Source organism: Miniopterus natalensis, chromosome 8 (genome assembly GCF_054644295.1).
Source record: "Miniopterus natalensis isolate mMinNat1 chromosome 8, mMinNat1.hap1, whole genome shotgun sequence".
In the NCBI taxonomy this organism is placed as follows: Eukaryota; Metazoa; Chordata; class Mammalia; order Chiroptera; family Miniopteridae; genus Miniopterus; species Miniopterus natalensis.
The window spans coordinates 42,724,276-42,747,363 of NC_142088.1; the positions used below are offsets into that span (position 1 = coordinate 42,724,276).

Below are 23,088 nucleotides of genomic sequence, written 5' to 3' on the forward strand. Positions count from 1 at the left end.
TTTGTGTTCCCATAATGTGCTAGAAATCCATGTGCTCCACATCCTCTCCAGCACTTGGTGTTAGCACTTGGTATTATGTCTTCTATTTTTCCCTATTTTATTTTAGCCATGCTATAATAAATGCTAGTGGTCTCTGCTAAACTTTTCAAATGTTTATCTTTGGTTTCTCCATGTAAATTGTTAACTGTCTACAGGAAAGGATTACACATCTTACATAACTCCTCCCACTTACCATTAGAACAGTGTCTAGTACATAGAACTAATACCAAATTTTACTAATCCATCAACTGAAGTTTAAGCAAACAGGTCTCCTGGTGATGTGGAATCCATTGATATCACTCTTTAACCGTCTTTTTCAATGTTCTGTACAATTCAATCTTGCCTCCATTTTTTAAAGAGTTGGCAATAGAAGCAGCTTTCCTCTACATCTTGAGTTCTTACCACCATCAGGGAGATTTCAGTGTCCATGTGGATAGTCCACCAGGCATTGATCTTCTCCTCTCTCTGCTTCACTACAGCCAACCATTCTCACAGCCTCACCCTCAGCTCTGTCATCTCTTAGAACTGATCGATACAGATTCATTGCAACCCCTATGAAAATTCCAATTGCTTATTTTGCAGAAATTTACCAGTTGATCCAAAAATTCATATGAAAATGCAAGTGACCTTGAGAGTTGAAACAACCTTGAAAAGGAAGAACAAAGTTGAAAGACTCACACTTCCCATTTCAAAACTCACTAAAAAGCTATGACAATCAAAACAGTGTGGTACTGGCATAAGGAGAGACATATAGATCATGAAATAAAATTGGGAGTCCAGAAATAAACTCATACATCTATGCTCAATTGATTTCTACAAGGATTCCAAGACCATTCAATGGAAGAAAGCATAGTCTTTCCAATAGTGTTGAGACAACTGGATACCCACATGCAAAAGAATAAATTTGTACCTCTACCTCATACCACATACAAAAATTTACTCAAGATTGATAAAAGACACAAGTGTAAGAGCTGGAACTGTAAAACTCTTAGGAGAACACATAAGTGTAAATTTGCACAATCTTTAAATAGGCAACAGGTTCTTAGATATAACATCTAAAAAAATAGAGACATCATCAAAAATTAAAAACTTTTGCATGCTAAGGGACACTACCAAGAAAGTAAAAATACAATCCACAGAATGGGAAAAAATATTTGCAAACCATATATCTGATAAGCATCAAGTATTCAGAGTATACAAAGAGCTCTTACATCTCAACAATAAAAACATGAATAACAATTTTTAAATAAGCAAAGGATTTGGATTGTTCTTTATCCAAAGAAGCTATAGAAATGATCAAGAAGCATATTTTCAAATGTTCAACATCACTAGCCATCAGGGAAATGTAAATCAAAACCACAATGAGTTGCTACTTCATACCTGCTAGGATGGCTACAATTTAAAAAATGGAAAATAACAAGTGTTGCTGAGGATATGGAGGACTTGAACCCTCATACATCGCTCATAGGAAGCTAAAATGGTGCAACACAAAGGATCTTTGGGGTGATGGAATTGCTATGTCCTGACTGTATCTGTCAGTATCCTGGTTGTGATACTGTATTATAGTTCTGCAAAGTGTTATTATTGGGGAAACTGAGTAAAAAATATACAGGACCTCTATGTGCTATTTTTATACTTGCATATGAATTTATAATTATCTCAAAACATAAATTTTAAATCAATTTTTTATAGGAAAAAAAATGACCTAAAAAGAGGGAAACAAAGTTATAATAAAGTAGGACATGCTAATGGCCAAGGAGGCAAAGGTGACGGGATTGCTACTGTTGAGTGGGGGCCTGAGAGACAGAAAGCAGAAAGGGCCACACTGGGCATTAAACGAAAATGACCAGGACTTTCACCCCCTTTGTTTCCCTATCCTTTGAGGGCCTGCAGCTACTCAAGAAAAAGCTGGAAGGTACCGGCTATGTCACAGGCGGCGGGGCCGGCTGAGGGGTGCGGGAAGGGCGGGCTCTACCGGCGGTGCCGACGGTCCCGAGTGGGGGTGGATGAGGACCTAGAGTCGCCGGCGGAACCGGTGAGCCTGGTCGCAGTTGCAGCCCGGCGAGGGACCACAGGGAGCGCCCGTGGTTAGCGCGCTTCCGGCCCGGCCGTGGAGCTAGCAGCCTCTTGAAACCCAGGCTGGAGCCGCCGCTCGTCTCCGAGATTCCCGGGATCGGCGCCGGATACCCTGGCGGCAGGCGGGTCAGAGGCCGGCGGAAAGGGCCTGGGCCTGTGTGTCCTTCGCGTCCTTCGTCTCCTGCCCGGCCCCTGGGCCGGTGGCGCTGAAAAATGGGCGGGGGGTTGGTGGTACGGGAAATTAAGGTTAAACAACTTTCTCTGCAGATCCAGTGCAGTTAAACCCCGAGAACCCACACTTTTTAAAAGATGAAGAAGTTCAGACTTAAGGAACTAGAGAGTCGCCTGCAACAAGTGGATGGATTCGAAAAGCCCAAGCTACTTCTAGAACAGTATCCCACCAGGCCGCACATTGCAGGTAGGGCGGCTGGTGACCACGCCTTTGCTTCGCGGGTTGGCTAGTCCCGTAGTGAAATGAGAACAGTTACTTAGATACAAAGAACCTGCGGAGGAAATGCGCTGAAAGATCACATACGATGTGAGACACACGCACAGACACGCCCGTTGTCATTTTACTGTTCAGTTTTTACATAGCCCTTAATACTGCCAGGCATCTTTTTAATGTGTTTGTTTCTCTCGTTACACTATAAACTCCTTGAGGGCAAAGAATTTGATGGTCTTGTTCACACGGTTCCCAGTGCCTGAAGAGTTTCTGGTAACTAGTTAGAAGCTCAGTAAATATTTGCTAAATAAGAATCAATTTCCTATTGCAATGAATTGTCAGCACAGAGATTTCTATGCTATACCCTGCCCTAGAAATGAATATTAGAGTTGCTAGCTGAAGGACTGAGTTTAAGAAATCCAGAATAGGTGCTATATAAATATGAGGATGCATTTCAATTTTAAAAATGATCTGAGAATCAGCAGTGTTGCTTGATGTGAGAGACTGGTACCAGGAATAAGGAGAGAATACAGGAAAAAATGTTCATATTTAATAAACATTGCCAATGTCCTAAGATTGGGGAATCTTAGGAAAATTAGTTTGCTGGCAACACCTGCAAGGAGGAAACTCTTCCAATTCCAACATAGTTCGGTTTCTAAGCTGCCAATGAAAGTTGAGGAAAATACTTGCTTACCTGCACTTAATTTCAACCAAAAATTGACACAAGCCCTGGCCAACTTTCTCAGTGATTAGAGCGTCCGCCCTTGGACTGAAGGATGCCGGGTTTGATTCCGGTCAAGGGCAAGTACCTCAGTTGCAGGCTCAATCCCAGGCCCCTGTTGGGGCACATGTGGGAGGCAATCAATTGATGTGAGACATCACATCGATGTTTCTCTCTCTCTCTCTCTCTCTTCCTTCCACTCTTTCTGAAAAGGAATGGAAAAATATCCTCGGGTGAGGATTAAAAAAAAAAACTGACACAAAACTGTGTCTGGGTTAAGACCAGTTCACTCAATTTAGATAATGACTTCTTTAATGTCTTCTGGTTATAGGGTTTCTGAGTGGAATTCAGTTTTTTAAAAGACCAGTTTCATGCCCAGTGTGTAACATGCATATGGATATGCTAATTCTTTACCAGCTTCAAAGTCACTAACACCTGCAGCAATAATCAGAACAGCACAGCCAGCCTGAGATGACCTGAAATTGTGTTTTTGATTAAACCTCTGGACCCTGGGGCATCAGTGATGGCCAGTAATCCTTGCAGGGTTCAGATATCCACAGGGAGATATGAGTGATCTTACTCCTAAGTAACCTTCAGTATATCCCAGACCTTTGTGTATTTGAATATCCCTTTCCAATTTCAGCAGCTTCTGCTGTACTCCTTAATAGTTCTTTCAGGTCTTACTAGATTATGAATATATGTGTCTGTAGATCATAAACATATGTGTTTAAATAAGTGAGTCTAAAAGCTATATTGTGAATGTAGGTCTTTTTCTTTCCCATTCTAGCTTAAGCTTATGGTACCTGGAGACAAATTCATTGCAAAAAAGTTCAGTGCCATTTTAATGTTAATACAGTTGTTCCTGGATTAACAGAGTTCACAAATCAGTAAAATTTCAAAATAATGTTGGACACACTGATAAAGGGTTGCCAAGTTTACATATTGAGAAGGAAAGATATCTTTAAAACCTATTTACTCTTACTATTCTTTCATAAAAATATTTCAATATCAAAGAAAACTGATATATGTATGTGTATATGGCAATGTTTTGAACAAGCTGAGGAAAAAACCATTTTGACCTTATTTTTCTCATTTTTACCTCGAAGTTTTGTCATTCTCAGCATTGTCAGCAGAGACTAGTTTTGGGGAACCACTGGTATGTGTTTGTTTTTTGTGGGGCCTTGTACTACAATACCAAGTTATTATGCCTTATGTTTTTAATTATCTGGAATGCCATTTGGGGGAGGACTAGATAATGAAAGACAAATTGTTTTAAAGAGTCATTTGCACAAATTGGATATTGGTCATCAACTTGCTTATTCTCTAATATGTTTTTTGATCTTTTAGCATGTATGCTCTATACAATTCATAATACATATGATGACATTGAAAATAAAATGATTGCAGATCTAGGATGTGGTTGTGGAGTACTTAGCATCGGAACTGCAATGTTAGGAGCTGGGTAGGTGATCCAGTATATACTGTTTGGTATGGGGTGGCTTTAATAGGCATAAATAGGATCAACTGATTATGTTTATGGGTCTCTATAGTATGAGATGAGGGGACTGAGAATCTGATGCGTACATTTTGAATGAGCAGAACAAACTAAAAAACAAAACAGTAACAGCAACAGGCAGATGCCTCCCTTGTATATAAACCTCAGTTTCCAACCCCTCCCAAGTTGGGAAATCATGCTGTTGAAAGGTAACTCACTCTTACTTTGCCAGTTGGGCTAAAAAGGTTATGGTTTTGATTGTGTTATTGTTTTGACTTGGAAACCATAAGCAGTCGCTCTTTGTGTTTTGTATTTATAGGTTGTGTGTTGGATTTGACATAGATGAAGATGCACTGGAAATATTTAATAGGAATGTGGAAGAGTTTGAGTTAACAAATGTTGATATGGTTCAATGTGATGTGTGCTCGTTATCTAACAGAATGTCCAAGTCATTTGATACAGTAATTATGAATCCTCCCTTTGGGACCAAGAATAATAAAGGTTAGTAATAAAAATCAGGTGTATTGGTTTTAAAAACCACCTGCTCATTATTTGGGTTAATTGAGTTTATCACTCTTCATTAAATAAACCAGTCTCTTACCGGTATAGTTATTTCAATTTCAGTTTGTGTAATGCATGAATAGGGAATTGAATTTTTCAATCTTTATTTTCACAAATTTGTTATAAATGAAAAAAATTCTTTTTATACTCCATCTGGTTTCAAGAATGATTTACTGCCTGGCCTGTGTGGTTCAGTGGTTAACCATCACCCTAAGTCCAGATCATGGTTCCATTTGTCAGGGCACATGCCCTAGTTTCAAGCTCAATCCCCAGTAGGGGGCGTGCAGGAGGCAGCCGATCAGTGACACTCTCTCCTCATTGATGCTTCTCTCTTTCCCTCTCCCTTCCTCTCTGAAATCAGTAAAAACATTAAAAATTACCTAACCCTTATGAATTATTATGAATCCTATAAAGTATTTTATACTTTTAGAACCTCTTTTTAATGCCTTAACACACCCGAGGGTTTTATCATGTGTCCATTAGAAACAGTGACTCGCTGTGGCTTTTTATTTTGTTGTGGGCAAGGAGGGTAGGAAATCAGTAAGAAGAGAAAGACACGTAGAGCCCTCCTTGCACCCCCACCCCTCCCCCAATTCTGATTACTACTGTTTCCTTCTCCCCTCTTTGAAAGTCATTAAATGGGAATGATACTGAAATTTTTATTGATCCTTATTCAAATATGACAGTATAATTCTGGTTTTATTCTATCAACCTTATATTTAGATATTTTACTTATTTGTCACTTGTCTTTTTGCAGAAAGAATTTGAAGTGGCTATTTTGATATTTATTAATACTTGGTATTCACTTAATCTTCCATTTTGATATAAATATAAATAAATATAAATTGGAGCATTTTCTACTCTTAACAGGGACAGATATGGCATTCCTGAAGACTGCTTTGGAAATGGCAAGAACAGCAGTATATTCTTTGCACAAATCCTCAACCAGAGAAGTAAGTTCAAATCATCATGATATTGTGTCATTTATTTTTATTTTTATTGTTTTTAATCCTTACCTGAGAGTGTTTTCCATTGCTTTTCAGAGAGAGTGGAAAGGGGAGAAAGAGAAACATCGATGTGAGAGAAACATATCGATTGGTTGCCTCCTGCACGCACCCCAACCAGGGCCGGGGATTGAGCCTACAACTGAAGTACGTGCCCTTGGTCGGACTTGAACCCGAGACCCTTCAGTCCAAGGGCTGATGCTCTAACCACTGAGCCAAACCTGCTAGTGTTGTCATTTATTTTTAAAATCATGAGGGTTGTAAGGATTTGCTGTGAAAATTTATTTATTGGTAAATAAATCTAAATACCAGAGTATTTATTTCTCCTGGCCTTTTTTAAACATCTGGAACTCAGAAATGGAAATTTCCCTTTAATTAGCTAGCATTTGTAATTAGTTTTCTTCTAGCCCATGTAATTTTTTGTCCAATATTTGTTCAGGCAGGAACTGTTACCAGGAAAGAAACTATAATTCAGTTGAAAAACGTTAAGGGTCTAAACTCTAATGAAGTTTTAAAAGCTTGAAAACATAATATCAAGTATTAGTAAAAAAACAATAACTATTTAAAAATCAGTTCGCATTAACATGTTATTATGTTCAGCACATTCAAAAGAAAGCTGCAGAATGGAAAATCAAGATAGACATCATTGCAGGTAAGACAATTTTTAAGTTTCTCATAAAACAAATCTCAATTCTAATTATCTAAGAAAGCCAAAATGCATTAGCTAAACCAGAATTTTTATACAGGTGCTGAAAAGATACTGTAAATCATGTTTTTTAGTGTGGCAAAATGGGTGTAATTGGTAATGGGTAGCAAATTCAGTAAAGGCAGGGTATCAATGTTTGTCTAAGACTATCACAATTTATGTATACATTTTACTGAAAACTTCTAATAGTACCCAAGTATTTGGTCACCCCAGGCTAACAGAACCCTTACATAGCTTCACAGTGACTAAAAATCTTGGGTTTGGAGTTGGTCTGACCTGTTTGGAATCCATTCATGGAAAATACCACCAGATTATGCCTGGATCACCTTTCTTTTTAATTTTCCAATTGCCCCTGAAGTCAAGTAACGTGAAGCTTTTTTTTAGTGGGGGGTAGAATAGTCATCCACACTGAGTAAATCATGCTTGATATGCTTTTATTAGTAAATTGGATAATATTCACAAACATCAAAATGGGGAACGCATACAACTAGAAGCTAACTGCAATCCAAATAATTTTGAAAAGCCTGAAATAAGAGTACAATAAGGGAGAAATGTTTTTTACACAATAATAATCTATGAACTAGCAAGCACTGTGGTGTTAACCATATAACTTGATCTATTAATTAATGTGTAAAAGGTCGGTCTTCCCATTATATTCAGTATTGTCATTCCTTATGTAGTTTAAGGTAGTAGAATATGCAACATGGAGCACCTTAGAACAGTTCCAGTAGTACACCAAACCAGAGACTTGCTACTCCAAAAGTAGTCTTTAGATCATCAGCATTGACATCCCTTGGGAGCTTATTAGACTTGTAGAATTTCAGCCTCCCCCCAGACCTACTGAATTATAACTTGCACCTCAGTAAGATTTGAAGGTGATTTGATTGCACAGTAAAATTTCAGAGCTGTGACCTAGTTTAGAATTTGTGTTGTAAAATATGAAGGGATAGGTACACTCACTGCCATCCCTCTAAAATGGATCAGTAGTAAGTTTGGAGCACCTATGTTATTTTTTAGTAAGAATGTTTTCATTTGAGAGCTTAGTTGGAAAATACATAGCTACTTCCTACTATTACTAAAATTGAGACTATAAAATTTTAAAATAGGCATACTTATGAGATTGCTATTGATCAGGAAATTAAAAAAATAGGAAGATACTATCATTTTTATAGGATATACTTTTGTCCCCTTGTTAGCCTTCTAAACTCTTCCCCATAACCTCAAATTTTGGTATAAATGACTAAAATAGCAAAAATGCAAACTCAATTTGCCATGGCTAATCTTGGGGACATATCTCAGCAGTCCTTGGATACCAAGTTAAAGTGACAGGTCTAAAATCTTCAGTTTACCAGCTTTTAGTGCTCTCTTAATTCATGGGATTTTTTTAGTCAAGGGTGGTAAATGCTTGGAAATATAATTTTTATGCTTAGATGGGCTTTTTTTTTTGTTTTATAGAGCTGAGATATGACCTGCCGGCATCATACAAATTTCATAAAAAGAAATCAGTAAGTTTCGAGCTTTACAATAAGTAATTATTTTTAATGTTATCAAGTTGTCTGAGTAAATACAGAAGGCCAACCTGGGAGACAGATTATGGAACAGCCTACAATCAACAGCCAATACTCTGGTTTAAGATAAATTCTTTCTCAAATACCTTGAGCAGAAAAAAATAAACTAAGTTTTTGCTCTTTTTACATAGTATATATTTTATTAGTTTGTACTAATACATTCTCATATTACAAAGGCAATTTAGTACAAGAATCTTTCTTTTGATATTTGAACAATCTGAAATAACATACAACTGTACATCCAAAAAAATCCTCATTTGAATAACAAAAAAAAGACAAGCTAGACAACAAAAAATGTTCCTTTCTTACAGGTGGACATTGAAGTGGATCTAATTCGGTTTTCTTTTTAAAAGCCTCCAAAGACAAACACAGCTGAAAACCTAATTAAAATGAATAAAAAATTTGTTTACTAATTACTGGTCTCCAGCACCATTTTCTGTTTTCTGCTGTTTTGATGCAGGTTCTTCTTTGTCTGTTTCTTCTCTTGCTCTTTTTACTGGTCCTATACAATAACAGAGTTAATTTTTGTTAAGTTCACTGTAAGAATTACTGTTTTACTGTTGAGCACAATTACCATTGAGAAAAGGCTTTCCCTTTAGTACAGATATTCCGCTCTCTAAACTTATCTTCCAAACATCCTTGTTATCCACTTGTAAAAACAGCACAGCTGGGGTAAATCGCAATCCAAGAGTGTCACTCATACAGAAACTGAAAAACCACATCACTGTTCTCTCCCACAATTTCTCATGAAAGTTCCAAAGAACTTAGAAAAACTTACCTGATGCACCATTTTCATCACGTTCATCATCACTATCAAATTTAGTTTTCTTGCCCTGGAACTGTACTTTTCCTTTAGCAGACCCAGTCTGGGCAGCTTTATTTCCCTTTCCTTTTCCTTTAAATCTGCGACCTGAAGAGACAATTGATAAATCAGTAAAGAAATGTTTTAAATCTCTTGTCCCTGTCTTTGAACACCTATTACAATTTTTACTCAAGCAAATGAGTTTAAATAACCAAACTGTCAGAAAAAAATCAGAACTAATGACCTTTTGACTTCCATTTGTTTAAGGATTCTTGCTGATCTTCTATGATTTTTTTCAATGCTTCTTTTTCCACATCTCCATCTAGTACTTCCCATGTCACTTCTTTGTTCCTTAATTGTAGGTTACCATTATTTGCATCTTTGGCTTTATCCAGTGCTTCCTTAGCTTTTTCTTTAAATAGAATTATTCCCTACACCAAAGACAAAAAGCCACACCCTTAAGTTTTTGGTGTCACAGTTAATACTTTCAAAGTAATTTTTCCTAGCCTGCAAAATCTTCCAGGCCATTAGTAGTTTTGATGAATTTTAGTGAATATCAGGAAGGAAGTTACTACAAAACTTATAGTCACTGATCCAACAATTATCTACAGCACAACAGAAAATGTCAGATATCACATGGAGTTACAGCAATAACAAAATGGACAAGTAAATGGTTAAACAGGAACTATTTTCATAAACACATTAATAAAAAATTGCTTTTTCTCTAGTAAATTATTCCATCTAAAAGATAAATTTCTATGGATTTTCAACGTTGGCAAAAAGCATATGAATATTTCCAAACCTCTTTTGCTCCTCTGACAAAGTCTATCCATTTTATTTCACCATGATTTGAGAAAAGAATGTGCAAATCTTCTCTACAGGTCTGATCATCTAGGTCCCCCGAAAATTTCAACAAGCAGCCAATCTTTTCTTCTAGAGATTTCTATAAAAATATACAAGACAATAAAAGTTTCTTAAAAGCAACCACAAATCAAAAATGGTTTACACCTATACAAGGAAAAGGCTAGAAACTAAAATGCTATTTTAAAGTAGTTTAATAATTGGTACATTTCATCCTTTGTTCTACAATGGCTTCTGATTTAACTAATTTCTCCAACAAATAATATTTAATTAGTTATATATTTTAGTTCTATAAATCTGGTTATTATCTCTGGATAAATAATTTTAGCCAATAATGTTTGTCTATTACTTTAGTATAATGACAACTACAGACTTGCTTACATATTTTCTGTGAAAAGTCCTTTGAATTCTTAGATAACAGTAATATATACTTACCATTTCAGCATTTTCTGCTAGCTTTTGTTTTTCTTCTTGTTCTCTACAAATAAAAATGTAATTAAAATGTTTCCATTTACTATGTAAGAAAATTAAATCCCGATATAGGCCACCTTGATCACTAAACAACTTAATAACCAAAGCCAGTCCTTAAAATTTCTTATTATCCAATGCTAGAGTGCAACACACATGTGGCCCCCAGATTATCAAGGCAACATTAAGACCTCAATGTTTCAAGAGCCAAAGAAAGGCTTAGTGCTACTCATTTTCAGAGATAATCATCAGCTCCATTTCCCAGAACCTCTATCTACCTTTGTCAAAGAGTAAGGAATTAAAATGTTCTATCAACTCCATTTACTTACTTTTTAGCTCGTAATTTAGCTTCCACTTTATTTTGCTTTCTTTCTTCATTTTTTTTTGCAAAGTAATCTTCCCTAAAGGACACAAAATATAAAGGCTAAATTCATAAGAACAAAGATTTCAAATTTTGAATGCTTTAAGACATGGCATAAGAAATGTTACATTTTCTATCAACATAATTACCTAAAAACGCAAAAGATGTCAAGGAAGTTACTCTTCTATTTTTTTTTTTTAAATAACAGCTTTACCAAGAAGTAATTCACATGCCATAAAACTCACCACTTTAAAGTGTGTAATTCAATGCCTTTTAATATATCCAGAAAGTACAACTACCACTGTTATCTAATTTCAGAACATTTTCATGACCCCAAAAAGAAACCCCAATATCCATTAACAATCTCATATTGGTTTTCATTTATCATTCATGTATTTTTTAAAAAAGTAAACCAGAAGTTATGTAAAATATTTTAAGGTTTCAGAGTTTTCTACAGTGTTCATTTCACAAAAGGAGAACATTCTAAAATCCCTCCTTGAGACCCAAGTATAACAACAATTAAATCAGATTTAAAAAATACTTTTGAGGGGCCCTGGCCAGGTGGCGGAATTGATTAGAGCATTGTCCGTACAGCAGAAGGTTGCAGCAGAAGATTGCGGGTTCAATTACTATCAGGGCACATACCTAAGTTTCAGGTTCGATCCCTGGTCGAGGCGTGTAAGGGAGGCAACAAATCGAAGCTCTCTCACATGGATGTTTCTCTCTCTCTCCTGCCTTTTCCTCTCTCTCTAAAAATCAATAAAAACATCCCCAGGTGAGGATTAAAAAAGAAAAATACTTTTGAGAGTTTAACACTGAACATGATTCATCACAGTGCATCTCTAAGTCCACCAGGTTTAGTACACAGCGTCTTTAGAATACTGTGTAACACAAAAGTAAGAGACTACGGTCCTACATCTAATTTTATCATGAAAATGCTCTGGTTTGTCCTAGTTTTTAGACACACATATTAAAGAATATGGTCCAAATTTCTATTACACAATCCTTTGTACTATATAAAAATATAAGCATATATAGATTATGAAAAAAACAGATAAAAACTGTAGTGGTTTATTCTCTAATACTGAAAGCCCAAATTTTAGTATCCGGCCTGATTAAGAGTTATAGATGCAAAATAAGTACTAACCCTTAACCTCCTTTATTAATTGCTAACAGAGAAAAGGTACTAATAAACACTTCTATATATTCTCAAAGGACTAATAGTTTCCACTAAACAAATTTCAAGCATTCCTCAAAGGATACCTATGGATACCAAATTGCTGGCCTTATAGAGAGGATGCTATTTCATACTCCTTACCCCAGTATGTCAATTCCATATAACTATGTGGCCAGAAGAAACATCAGCAAAAAAGACTTACTTGAAAAGTATTAGCAGATCTGTATCTTTGTACTTTTGTCCAGGGGTCTCCACAAACTTTTTAGCAGATTCAATGCTATCAAACACAGCAAATATGGATCCCTTTTAAAAGGGGAAGAAAGATTTTTTTTTTTTTAGTTATGTGTCCGATATATTTTTCAACTACAAAAAGTCTGTTACATTATACAACTGTACCTTAAATGCTTTGTGCAATGTTCTTCTCATCTGAATATTTAGTACTTGACCTTTACCTTCTAACCATTCTTTTATGTCATCAAGGGTTGCATCAGTAGGGAAACCTTTCTGTGAATAGGAAGAAATGTACAAATGATTTCTCAGATAAACAATTGGCCAGAAATTCTGAATCCCTCTGTCTTGAAATGAAGCCAGGATATCCCTTCCTCCCTCCCTCTCAAATGTTTAACAGCTCTGGTTAAGAGCCACTGCTATGCAGTGCAATAAAGTGACTCTTTTATCTGGGATTCAATTCAAAATAATCCAGTGGGGACAGGGATAAAATAAGATTAATCACGTGTTAATAACTGTTGAAGTTGGATAATGGCGTATTATATATCCAATCTACTTTTATATGTCTGAAATTTTCCAGAATAAAAAAAACTACTTAAAAATTAGTATGCTGCCCGGTGGGGCATGGCTCAGTGGCTGAGCGTCGACCTAGGGTCCAGGAGATCACAGTTGATTCCCAGTCAGGGCACATACCCAGGTTGCGGGCTCGATCCCCAGATCCCAGTTGGGAGCATGCAGGAGGCAGCTGATCAATGACGACTCTCTCATCATTGATGTTTCTCTCTCTCTCTCTCTCTCTCTCTCTCTCTCTCTCTCTCTCTCTCTCTCTCTCTCTCCCCCTCTCTCTGAGATCAATAAAGACATATAATTTTTTTTTTCAAAAAGGAAAGTTTCACAGAATTTTGTTCTCCATAATTAAAAAAAAATTAATATGCTAAAGAAAATTGCTATCAAGTTTAGCTGACAATAAATAAGAACAGGTGCTATGCATTGGGTGCTTACAATATGCTAAAGATGTTGTCCAATGGCATATGGGTTTTTCATTTAATTCTCACAACAGTTCTATAAGGTAAAAATGTTATCCCCATTTATGAAGATGAAGCTTAAAGAGGTTAAGAACATATAGTAAAGTTATGATTCCTGAGCCCTTATTCTCACCAACTCTACTATATGTTCTTTCTAAATAAATGTAAGATATAATTAAGCGCATTAAGGGCCTACTTACAATATAAACAGATCTGTTTTTTACATCATTTTTATATTCATCAGTCACTTCAGGTAGAGGTTTGTTTGGAGATCTTCTGATTTTGGTTTTATCTTCGCTTATTTCCATGAGTTCTGCCTTTGATTTGCTCAATGCTTCTACTATTACATTAAAGTCTGTTGTTAGACGATTTAACCTGAAGAATATGTATAAAAGCACTGTAAGACTTAGTACTAGCACTTGTTAACAGAAAATCTAAAGATGGTTTTAAAAGGTTTTTACCTATTGAATTTTATCATTATTTCCAAAGGTACCCAGCCTTCATCCAGTTTGATTTGTTCCTTTAAAAATTTGTCTCGTGGCAAATTGAAGTCACCAAAATAATACTGCAAGATAATTATATTTCAGATCATTGTATTATATTGAATCCAATTCCAGAGGGTTTACTTAAAATTACCATTATATCACTAAGTTCTATTCCTTAAAAATATATGTCATGCCCTGGCTTGTGTGGCTCAGTTGGTTGAGTGCCATCCCATGAACCAAAAGGTTACTGGTTTGATTCCCAGTCAGGGCACATGTTCGGGTTTTGGGCTTAATCCCCAGTGGAAGGTGTGCAGGAGGCAGCCGAATGATGTATCTCTCTCTCTCTCTCTTAAAATCAATAAAAATGTATTTTTAAAAAAATACGTGCCATAAATATTTCCTCCTAAATATGCTATAATTAAATATTTATAACACAAATTTAACAAAAAGGTAAAACTAAAAATTGATTACTTATGTAATTAACAGATATGTCAACAACAAATAAAAATGTAAGAATTTAATATATAAAAAAATTCTTGCTTCAAATCAGTGTGGAAAGAATAAATAAAAAAACTGGAATAAAATGGTTAATCACTCTAATTTTTAACAAAAGTGTGTATTAATTTAAGCATAGAGGTACTCTTTCTGAGTATAAAAACAAAGAAAACCATACGTGAAAAGGCCCAAGCATGACTACTTGGAATTCCAAAAAGCAAGACAAACACAGGAGTTCATTAATAATTCTTACAAATCAAGGGGGAAGATAAAAACCCAGAAAACACTAAAAGAAAAACGAATAAAGGACATTTAAAAAATTACTAAAACTAAACATATACTATGAACATAAGTTCAACCTCATTAATCAGAGAAATGTAAATCAATGAAATAGCATTTTCACCTGACAAATTGGCCAAAATTCTAAAACAAGTATACCTAGTATTGGCCTGAACACAGAAATGGTCATGCAGGTAGAGATGTAAACTGGCCATAAGTATTGAGCCAGTACATCTCATTCTAGGAATTTTATCTTAAATCAGTAAACATGCTTACTAAGATTTATATATAAAGATGTTCATGATAAAGTACTAACCAAAGTGTAAAAGGGTATTCATCAGGCTTTTAACCTTGATTACCTCAGGAGGGTGGGATCTGAGAGATGGCATGCTGTAGAAGGGAAATCACTAACTTTTTCTATATACGTCTTTGTATTATTCTAAACAATAAACAGAATAGTTTATAATTTTTCTTCACAATTATAAGTTAGTACAAAAAGTTGCAACATACGAAATTTTAAGTGGCAGAGAGGTACAGCTTAAAAAAACAGGTCTGAGAATTGCCCGAAACACCAAATAATATGAAGGTTTTCAGTAAAAAAATAAAATATAAATTAAGAAACAATTTCCCCCAGCAGCCATTATTGTAAAGCTTCAAGCTGGAAATACAAGACTTAAGTTCAAACAAATGCTAAGAGGACTCTGAAAACAGATACTCTGTTAAAAGTTACAATAGCTGAAAACTATTTGGGCAGAAAAGAATGACTAAGATCTTCAAAAATATAAAAGTGTTATTTAACAGGGAAGGTACTTTACAAAGAATTATGTTATCTTATTAAGTGCCAGTCACTCCGTTGTATGTTTTACATTTTATTAAATGTAATCCTCACACCCACCTTATGAGGAAGGTTTTGCGTACTATCATCCTTCACTTTATAGACCAGGAAATTAAAGAAAAAAAGTTAAGTAACATTAGTCTACAGTGTTATTTTTTGAACTGTCTATAGTCTTTGGGTTCATAAACTGGCTCCACCAATAAAAAACTGTATACTGCCACATGTACAACTAATTCAACAAATCAAAGACAAGCCAAATGATGAATAGGTCAATATATGTACTGGAACTAAATGTTCTTCCTATATTTTGTTTTGAGGCCCTAAATTTCCTTTCAAAGAGCTTGTTTTCACAGTTGAATAGAACAAGGATCATACCTCAATTTGATGACATATTTTGGCCTCCAGAGCAGCCAGTTTTTCATCACCATTTTCGGCCATTGTGGCTATCTGTAAATTTTTCCAAATTGGCATTATTGTTATTTTTTTAACATAAAACTCAAGATCAAAAAAAGAACGTTTAAAAATTATCAATATCCCATTATGGTTAAAAAAAAAAAAAATCAAGAATTTTTAATTTCACAGGTTCAATTTCTCTACTCAATTCTCAAATTTCAAAAAAAGAAAACTCTGGAATAAGTAATGGAAAACTGAAAAGCTACTGATAATACACACCCCTTTCAGTAAATCCCTGTTCCATCTTCTACAACAAAGCAAGTGGTTATCTTCATTATGGATCTCAGTCCCACTTGTTTGGTATGGGTCAAATTTCTTTTAAAATTAGTCACAGGTGACTTACTAAAATCTTTATCAGCAAAGATTAAGTATCATAACTTTTAAGGTGAAAAAAATTCACAGAGTATTTCCAGGATTCGATTAGATGATGTGTATTAATGTACATGAGAAAATCACAATTTGAAAGCCTGGGGACACTAAAACAACAATAAGCTGGAAGTATGCCTACTCATTCACTAATATATTGACTAACCAGTTTCCTGGTTAGCAGTGCCAGAGAAAATGAGGCTGTGAGGTTGTTTTGCTAGGGACACAAAACCAAGCCTCCTCACTTCAAATTACTTGCCTCCCTCCAGTGCTCTATTAAACCATCCAGTCATCCACATTGTACAAAAGTATATAGGAACTCATCAAGGATATCTGCCATTAATTGACTCTATCTTTGGTACACTTCTTGAAGGCACTGCTTATACACTACAATTACTATCAATAAGCTGGACGCATACTGGAAGCTCTTGCAATAGGGATTTTTATATGGTGCACATCCCGCTACAAAGTTCGCTCAATCTTATGCATCGGTTTGTCGACCACCATCTACGTTCCTAAGCTATTACCATTATCTAGGGCTCATTATAAAGCAAAGGGTGAGATAAAAGAACTATTTAGTCCCTACAAGTCTTGGCCTACTCAATTTTGGAACTTCATCATATTCTTCCCCAGAATGTACAACTCGATGTGAAATATTAGCCAGTTAACATTTTGCACAGAAGCCTTGATGTGAGTGAATGGGGACCCTAAAAACCCGCGTTACGCTAGGGGAACACCTACAGCCCCGATTCTCGGGCTTCCACACTCTCCTGCATGATCCAAAGAACCCTTCGGAGTTTCGCCGCGTCAGCCTCCCCGGAGACTTACACAGGTGGCCCCAAACGTCCGCCTTCGGCTACGCTGAAAACGGTGAAGGTAAGAAACTAAAGACGCAGTGGGGATGCGGGCAACTTCTGTCCAAAGATCCAGCCAGGGACCCGTCCCAAAGCAACCATTGGCTCGCTTGGGTCCCAGCCACGTGCGCAGAACCCCTGGCTCCAGCATTTCTCTCCCAGGGGCCCCTCTCCCCTTCCTGACCAGCGCGCCGCCTCCAGCCGCGGCCCACGCGGCCCAGGACTGAAACCCGAGGAAGGCGAGGAGCGGAGGCGCCCACCATGAGGCAGCAAAGAAAGGAAAAGCGCCGTCTGCACCACGCACAGCAGACCCTTTCGTACCTTATTCTCATTAGGCCTCGAGAGTCGCTCACCTTTAAGGCCCCGGTCCCACAGAGCCGGGCCACCTCCGCCTCGCCTCTTCTAACGCGCGCGCAAAGATGGGGACTGTCCCGGCAGCCCTTGCGCCAGTGGGCGTGGCTTCGGGAGCGCGGAAGCTGGCGCGGCGCCGTCGCAGCGTTATGATGCCGTGGTAGTCCGGCCCCTGCTCCGCCCCCCGCCCCCCCAAGAAATCGCGTTAGTGTCCAGAGGGGCGAAGATGTTAGCGTAAATACTTATTTTAAGTGTGGGGTTTTGCGTGTTTTTTTGAGAGAGAGAGGAAGGGAGAGCGAGAGAAACATTATTTGTTGTTCCACTTTATACAGTCGTTGGTCGCTTCTTGTAGGTGCCCTGACCAGGGATCAAACCCCACAACCTCGCGCTACCCGACTGAGCTACCTGCCTAGGGCAGTCCAGCCATTTTAGAAAGCAACTTGAAAGTATCTGCTGAAGTTTAAAAGGTATATAGCAGATGGCCCAAAGTCCATTCCTAATAATATAGTCTAGGGAAATTTTCACATCTGTGCACAGGAAAGCGTGTTCAAGAATATTCATAGCAACACTGTATATAAATGCAAAATATTGGGAATTAACTAAATGTCCACCAGAAAAGAAAAAGTGACTAAATTATGGTGTAATTAAACACTGAAATAATAAACCATACTGTGCCCTGGCGGCTGTGGCTCAGCGGGTTGGCAGTGCCCCCTCCCCTGCACCGAGAGGTTGCCGGTTCAGTCCTTGTCAGGGCACGTGCCCAGGTTGCCGCTGATCCCCAGGAGGGGCTGCAGGAAGCTGCAGATCAGTGATTCTCTCTCATCATTGATGTTTCTATCTCCCCTCTCCCTTCCTCTCCGAAATCAATAAAAACATGTATTTGTATTTTTAAGTTGGTAAGAAATATAAGTAGTGCCCCCACCCACATGGCCTGGCCGGTGTGGCTCAGTCAGTTGAGCGTTGTCCCCTGCACAGAAAGGTTGCCCACCTGGGTGTGTAAGCAGCTGATCTGTGTTTCCCTCTTCCATCGATGTTTCTCTCTCTCCCCTCCCTTCCTCTCTCTAAAAAATCAATTTTTAAAAATCTTAAAAAAAAACCTACCCACATTTCTAAACACTAAGGGGTGGTGGCTATTGCTCCTCCTCTAACCCTGCCCCCCTCCCCCCATGCTGAGAACAATTTGGATAATGGCATTGTTTCATTGGGACATTTAGTTTGAAATACGTATTAGACATCCAGGTATCGATGTCAAGCGGAGAGTTGGTAAATGAGTTTGGAACTTAGGGGAAAAGTCAGGGTTCGAGATACAAATTTCAGAGTTGTTAACATATTGAAGACATTTAAAGTCATGGCATGAGATGATCTCTCCTAGAGAGAGTCTAGGCAGTTAAGATCAGAGGTTGCAAGACTAAAACCTCTAGTATTCCAACTCTTTACATATTGGATAAAGGAAGAGAAGCCTGAACAGAAGCTAGAATATGGTACCATAGGAGCTAAGAGGGGGAGAATGTTTCAAGGAGGAAGTGATGAATGGTAAATTCTGCCCAGAAAGGCTGCAGTCTGACCTAAACCAATTTTGTCACATGGCAGAAGAAACTGTTACTTATTCCCCAATATTGGTTCTCCTTTTCTGATATAATAAAATTGCCCCCAATTTTTAATAAAGTGCATGGCCAATCAGAAATAAAAACTATACTTTTTCAGCACCCTTAGAGCTAAATAAGAGCATGTCTGGCCAATGAGATGTGTAAGTAATGTGTGCAACTTCCAGGTCATTCTTAAAGAGAAAGTTTGCTCTCTTTCTACTAGCTGGGTGTGGATGTGGTCATGAGCAAAACTGGGCCAAGCAAATGAAGGCAACACCAGATATGGTAAAGCAGCAACAGAAAGAATCCAAGTCCCTTTCAGCTTGGAGCACCATACCAGCCAACGCTGTAAACACTGAGCAACACCAGCCAGGGCAAGACTCTGAGCTTTTTACCTGAGCATATAGCTACCCATCTTTGCATCAGTCTATGATAGCATACACACATACTATTATAAGGACCTTAACTCTGAGTGAAATACAGGAGTGCGCAAAAATAGGTTTACAGTTCATATGGAAAGATATGCAGGTTATGATTTATAATAGCTTTATTAACTCAAAAGAATAAACTCTGTGTTTCCTATACTCACAACTATAAACCTACTTTTACCCACCCCTGTAGGTGTCATCACAGAGATTTGAACAGAAGAGTGACAGGATCACAGTCTCTTATTATCTATATTTTACTATTGTCAGCAGGAATTTATTTGCTCATCAGGAGGCCCTGAGGAAAAAGTACAACAAGGTGTCTTTCCAAAGAACTGGCTGCAAACTCTCCCCTAAGACAAGAACTAAAGCTGCTCTACACACTGAGGAGACTACAACACTGGACAATTGCCTGGGTGGCTCTCCTTTTCCTCATCTTAAATTCTTCTAAATATTTAGTTTTTACAGACAAGGAAGGGATGGAGCTTGATGAGAGTTTCTGATCCTGGACTTATGAGACAGGAAGCTGTGCTACTTCCACAGATGGTTTTTAAAAATATACTTGTGCAGATGTTTTCTCATAAAACTTTAAGCTTCTTCATTGAAAAAGGATTTCAAAGCTTCAGCTCATCTATTGCAATGGCCAAGAACATCTTTATTTATAACTTACAGAATAAACACACAGAGGTTCACAGACAGCGGATGTCACTATGGAAAGATGCCCAGTTAGAACTACTTTTCAAAATATTACATGTATGCAAAATGCGAAACTCAGGGAATACAAAGTCACAAAATGCACTTGGAGACTAAAGTTGTGTGCAGCTAATAGAATAATGATAATTTATATTGGGAACAATTTTGGTTCAAATTTTCCAATCATTTCGTAAACCAGGTGTTTGCTGTGATTTTGGTGAACTTGGACTACAGGGGCTTCTGAACAGTGTGCAATTCCTACCCCACATCTTCTTAGAGAAGTTTCTTCTTGTTAAGAGAGACAAAGGTCTCTTAACTTCCTTTAAAAGCAGAGGAAAGAAAGAGAACATATACATTTTTAAATAGATAACTTTGGGTTTCTATATTTACTTAAAAACACTGGAAAATAGCCCTGGCTGGTGTGATCAGTGGTTAGAGCACCGGCCTGCGCACCAAAGGGTTGCAGGTTCTCAATGGGTCCGGGTGCGTGAGGTAGGCAACCAACTGATGTGTTTCTCTCACATCGATGTCTCTCTCTCTCCCCACTCCCTCCCTCCCTCAGTACCTCCCTCCCTCTCTCTCTGAAAAGCAATGGGAAAAATATCTTCACATAAGGATTAACAACAACAAAAAACCCCACTGGAAAATAGTTTTATGTGTCTTTTGTGTTCACTGTACATTCTAACATGTTGACAAGGGGGGAATGTTATCTTGAAGAGTCCTCCTTTATGCTAGAAATAGGACAGAAAAGCAGAAAAAAAGCTCTATGACTTTTTCAAAGGCCTTCAAAAATTATGGAGAACAAAATTCTGTAAAACTTTCTTATTTTTTTAAAAAGTATGTCTTTATTGATTTCTGAGAAAGAAACATCAATGATGAGAGAATCATTGATCGGCTGCCTCCTGAGCGCCCCCTGCTGGGGATCAAGCCTGCAACCCAGGCATGTGCCCTGACTGGGAATCAAATGGAGCTCTCCTGGATCCTAGGTTGATGTTCAACTGCTTAGCCACACTGGCCAGGCAAAACTTTCCTATTTTTTATGTTTAGAGTTCCTGGCTAAAATTCCTTACCATTATTTTCTTCCATCTGACTAAAAACCCAAGTCCCAGTGAGGTAGGTTAGTATGAAACTAGAAAATTTCCCTGGCAAGTGGAATAAGAAAACTGAAACAAATGACTGGCCAAGTAGCTGAACGGCTGAGAAATTAATTAATAGCCAGCTGATAAATCACAAGACTCTATCTTCCCTAACCAAAGATAGCAGGTAGTTTAAATCGCCTTAGAAAGGGAGATAGATAACAAAAACAAAAAAAATTAGAGCCACACTAATCCAAGACAGAGGTAAAACTAACCAGAGAATGACCCCAAACTCCATTATCCACTCATTTTATTTTATTATTATTTTAAACATATTTATACACATGGATGTGTTTTATTTATTTATTTCTTAAATATGTCTTTATTGATTTCAGAGAGAGGAAAGGCGAGGGAGAGAGATAGAAACTCATCATTGATCAGCTGCCTCCTGCATGCCCCCGGCTGGGGATCGAGGCCGCAACCCCGGCATGTGCCCTAACCAGGAATCGAACCCCGATCTCCTGGATCCTAGGTCAATGCTCAACCGCTGAGCCATGCCTGGCCAGGCTATCCATTCATTTTAATACATCAGTATACTAAACGGCACACCCAGAAATCTAACGACTATTCTGTATCCTCCCCTGGGACCTCCCCTAAAATTTCTACCTATAGAAAAGAGATAAAACCCTCAGGACAAAGTACACCAGCATGTGCTCGTCCTTGAGCACACCTGCACCCCCTTTCCTCAGGTGCTCACTTTGCTTCTTCTATCCTGAGCTCTAAGGGTCTGGATGAGACCTGCACCCAGGGGAGCAAGCTGCAGTGGCAGATCATCCAGGCTTACCGCCGGGTCAGGTGTCCAAAAGCCCTTCCTTTACCTCATTGTCCCAAGCTTTATTTATTTGTTTGTTTTGGTTGTCCCAAGCTTTAATAAACTTACTCTCACTTTCACCTGAACTCGTGTCTTGAAATTCTTCCTGCACGAGGATAGGGTCTTGTTATCTTTTAGCTGGCTGTTAATTGTTTGGCCATTTGCTCAGCCTTTTTTCTTTTTTTTTAAATATGTTTTATTGATTTCAGAGAGAGGAAAGCAGAGGGAGAGAGAGAGAGAGAGAAACATCAATGATGAGAGAGTCATTGATCGGATGCAGCCCGCAACCCGGGCATGTGCCCTGACCGGGAATCGAACGGCGATCGCCTGGATCCTAGGTGGACACTCAACGGCTGAGCCACGCCCAGCCGGGCTGCTCAGCCTTTTGTTTAGCCATTTGTCTCCATTTCCTAATTCCACTTGCCAGGGAATTTTTCTAGTATCTTATTAATCTGCTTCATTTTGAACAACACACACCACCTATGAAGTCGTTTTGACAACAAAACAACAAACAAACCTGAATCTGATTAAGCTTCTGGATGTGACTATCAATTTATAGGACACACAGAGGACAGAGGAACATGCTAAATAAACTACACAACAGGAACAGTTAGTATAATCCCAACTTTGAGAAACCAGGATAAAAGATCCAGCTTCTTCAACAAATAAATAGCAAAAAAGAATTTTACAGAAAATAGGAGCTGCAAATTAAACACCTCAGATCACAAACTATTTTCAAGATCCTTCAAGCACCTCAGAATGCTTTTCTGTAAAAATAATCGATA

The 23,088-nt window shown here is 37.8% G+C and overlaps 2 protein-coding genes across 6 annotated transcripts; one reads left to right on the forward strand and one right to left on the reverse strand.

The window, feature by feature from the left end:
- The first annotated feature begins 2,204 nt into the window (after nt 1-2,204).
- On the forward strand, nt 2,205-9,025 carry METTL5 (methyltransferase 5, N6-adenosine). Of its 3 annotated transcripts, XM_016202172.2 has the most exons (7): nt 2,205-2,241; nt 2,383-2,533; nt 4,626-4,740; nt 5,093-5,274; nt 6,205-6,287; nt 6,939-6,990; nt 8,500-9,025. In XM_016202172.2, exons 2-7 carry the CDS (start codon nt 2,425-2,427, stop codon nt 8,574-8,576), a joined length of 618 nt encoding a protein of 205 aa, XP_016057658.1. In that variant the 5' UTR covers nt 2,205-2,241; nt 2,383-2,424; the 3' UTR covers nt 8,577-9,025. The 3 variants fall into 3 exon arrangements, with proteins under 3 accessions (XP_016057658.1, XP_087675921.1, XP_016057732.1); XM_087819795.1 differs by lacking the exon at nt 2,205-2,241 and having other exon boundaries at nt 2,273-2,533; XM_016202246.2 differs by lacking the exons at nt 2,205-2,241; nt 2,383-2,533 and adding an exon at nt 3,490-4,434.
- SSB (small RNA binding exonuclease protection factor La) lies at nt 7,462-17,738 on the reverse strand. Of its 3 annotated transcripts, none has more exons than XM_016202359.2 (12): nt 17,655-17,738; nt 16,004-16,075; nt 13,996-14,099; nt 13,735-13,909; nt 12,678-12,785; nt 12,484-12,584; nt 11,073-11,144; nt 10,711-10,753; nt 10,217-10,357; nt 9,659-9,845; nt 9,391-9,522; nt 7,462-9,114 (listed from the first exon to the last, which is right to left on the reverse strand). In XM_016202359.2, exons 2-12 carry the CDS (start codon nt 16,064-16,066, stop codon nt 9,026-9,028), a joined length of 1,215 nt encoding a protein of 404 aa, XP_016057845.1. In that variant the 5' UTR covers nt 16,067-16,075; nt 17,655-17,738; the 3' UTR covers nt 7,462-9,025. The 3 variants fall into 3 exon arrangements, with proteins under 3 accessions (XP_016057845.1, XP_087675919.1, XP_087675920.1); XM_087819793.1 differs by having other exon boundaries at nt 17,623-17,669; XM_087819794.1 differs by lacking the exons at nt 16,004-16,075; nt 17,655-17,738 and adding an exon at nt 15,110-15,990.
- Nucleotides 17,739-23,088: the final 5,350 nt, after the last annotated feature.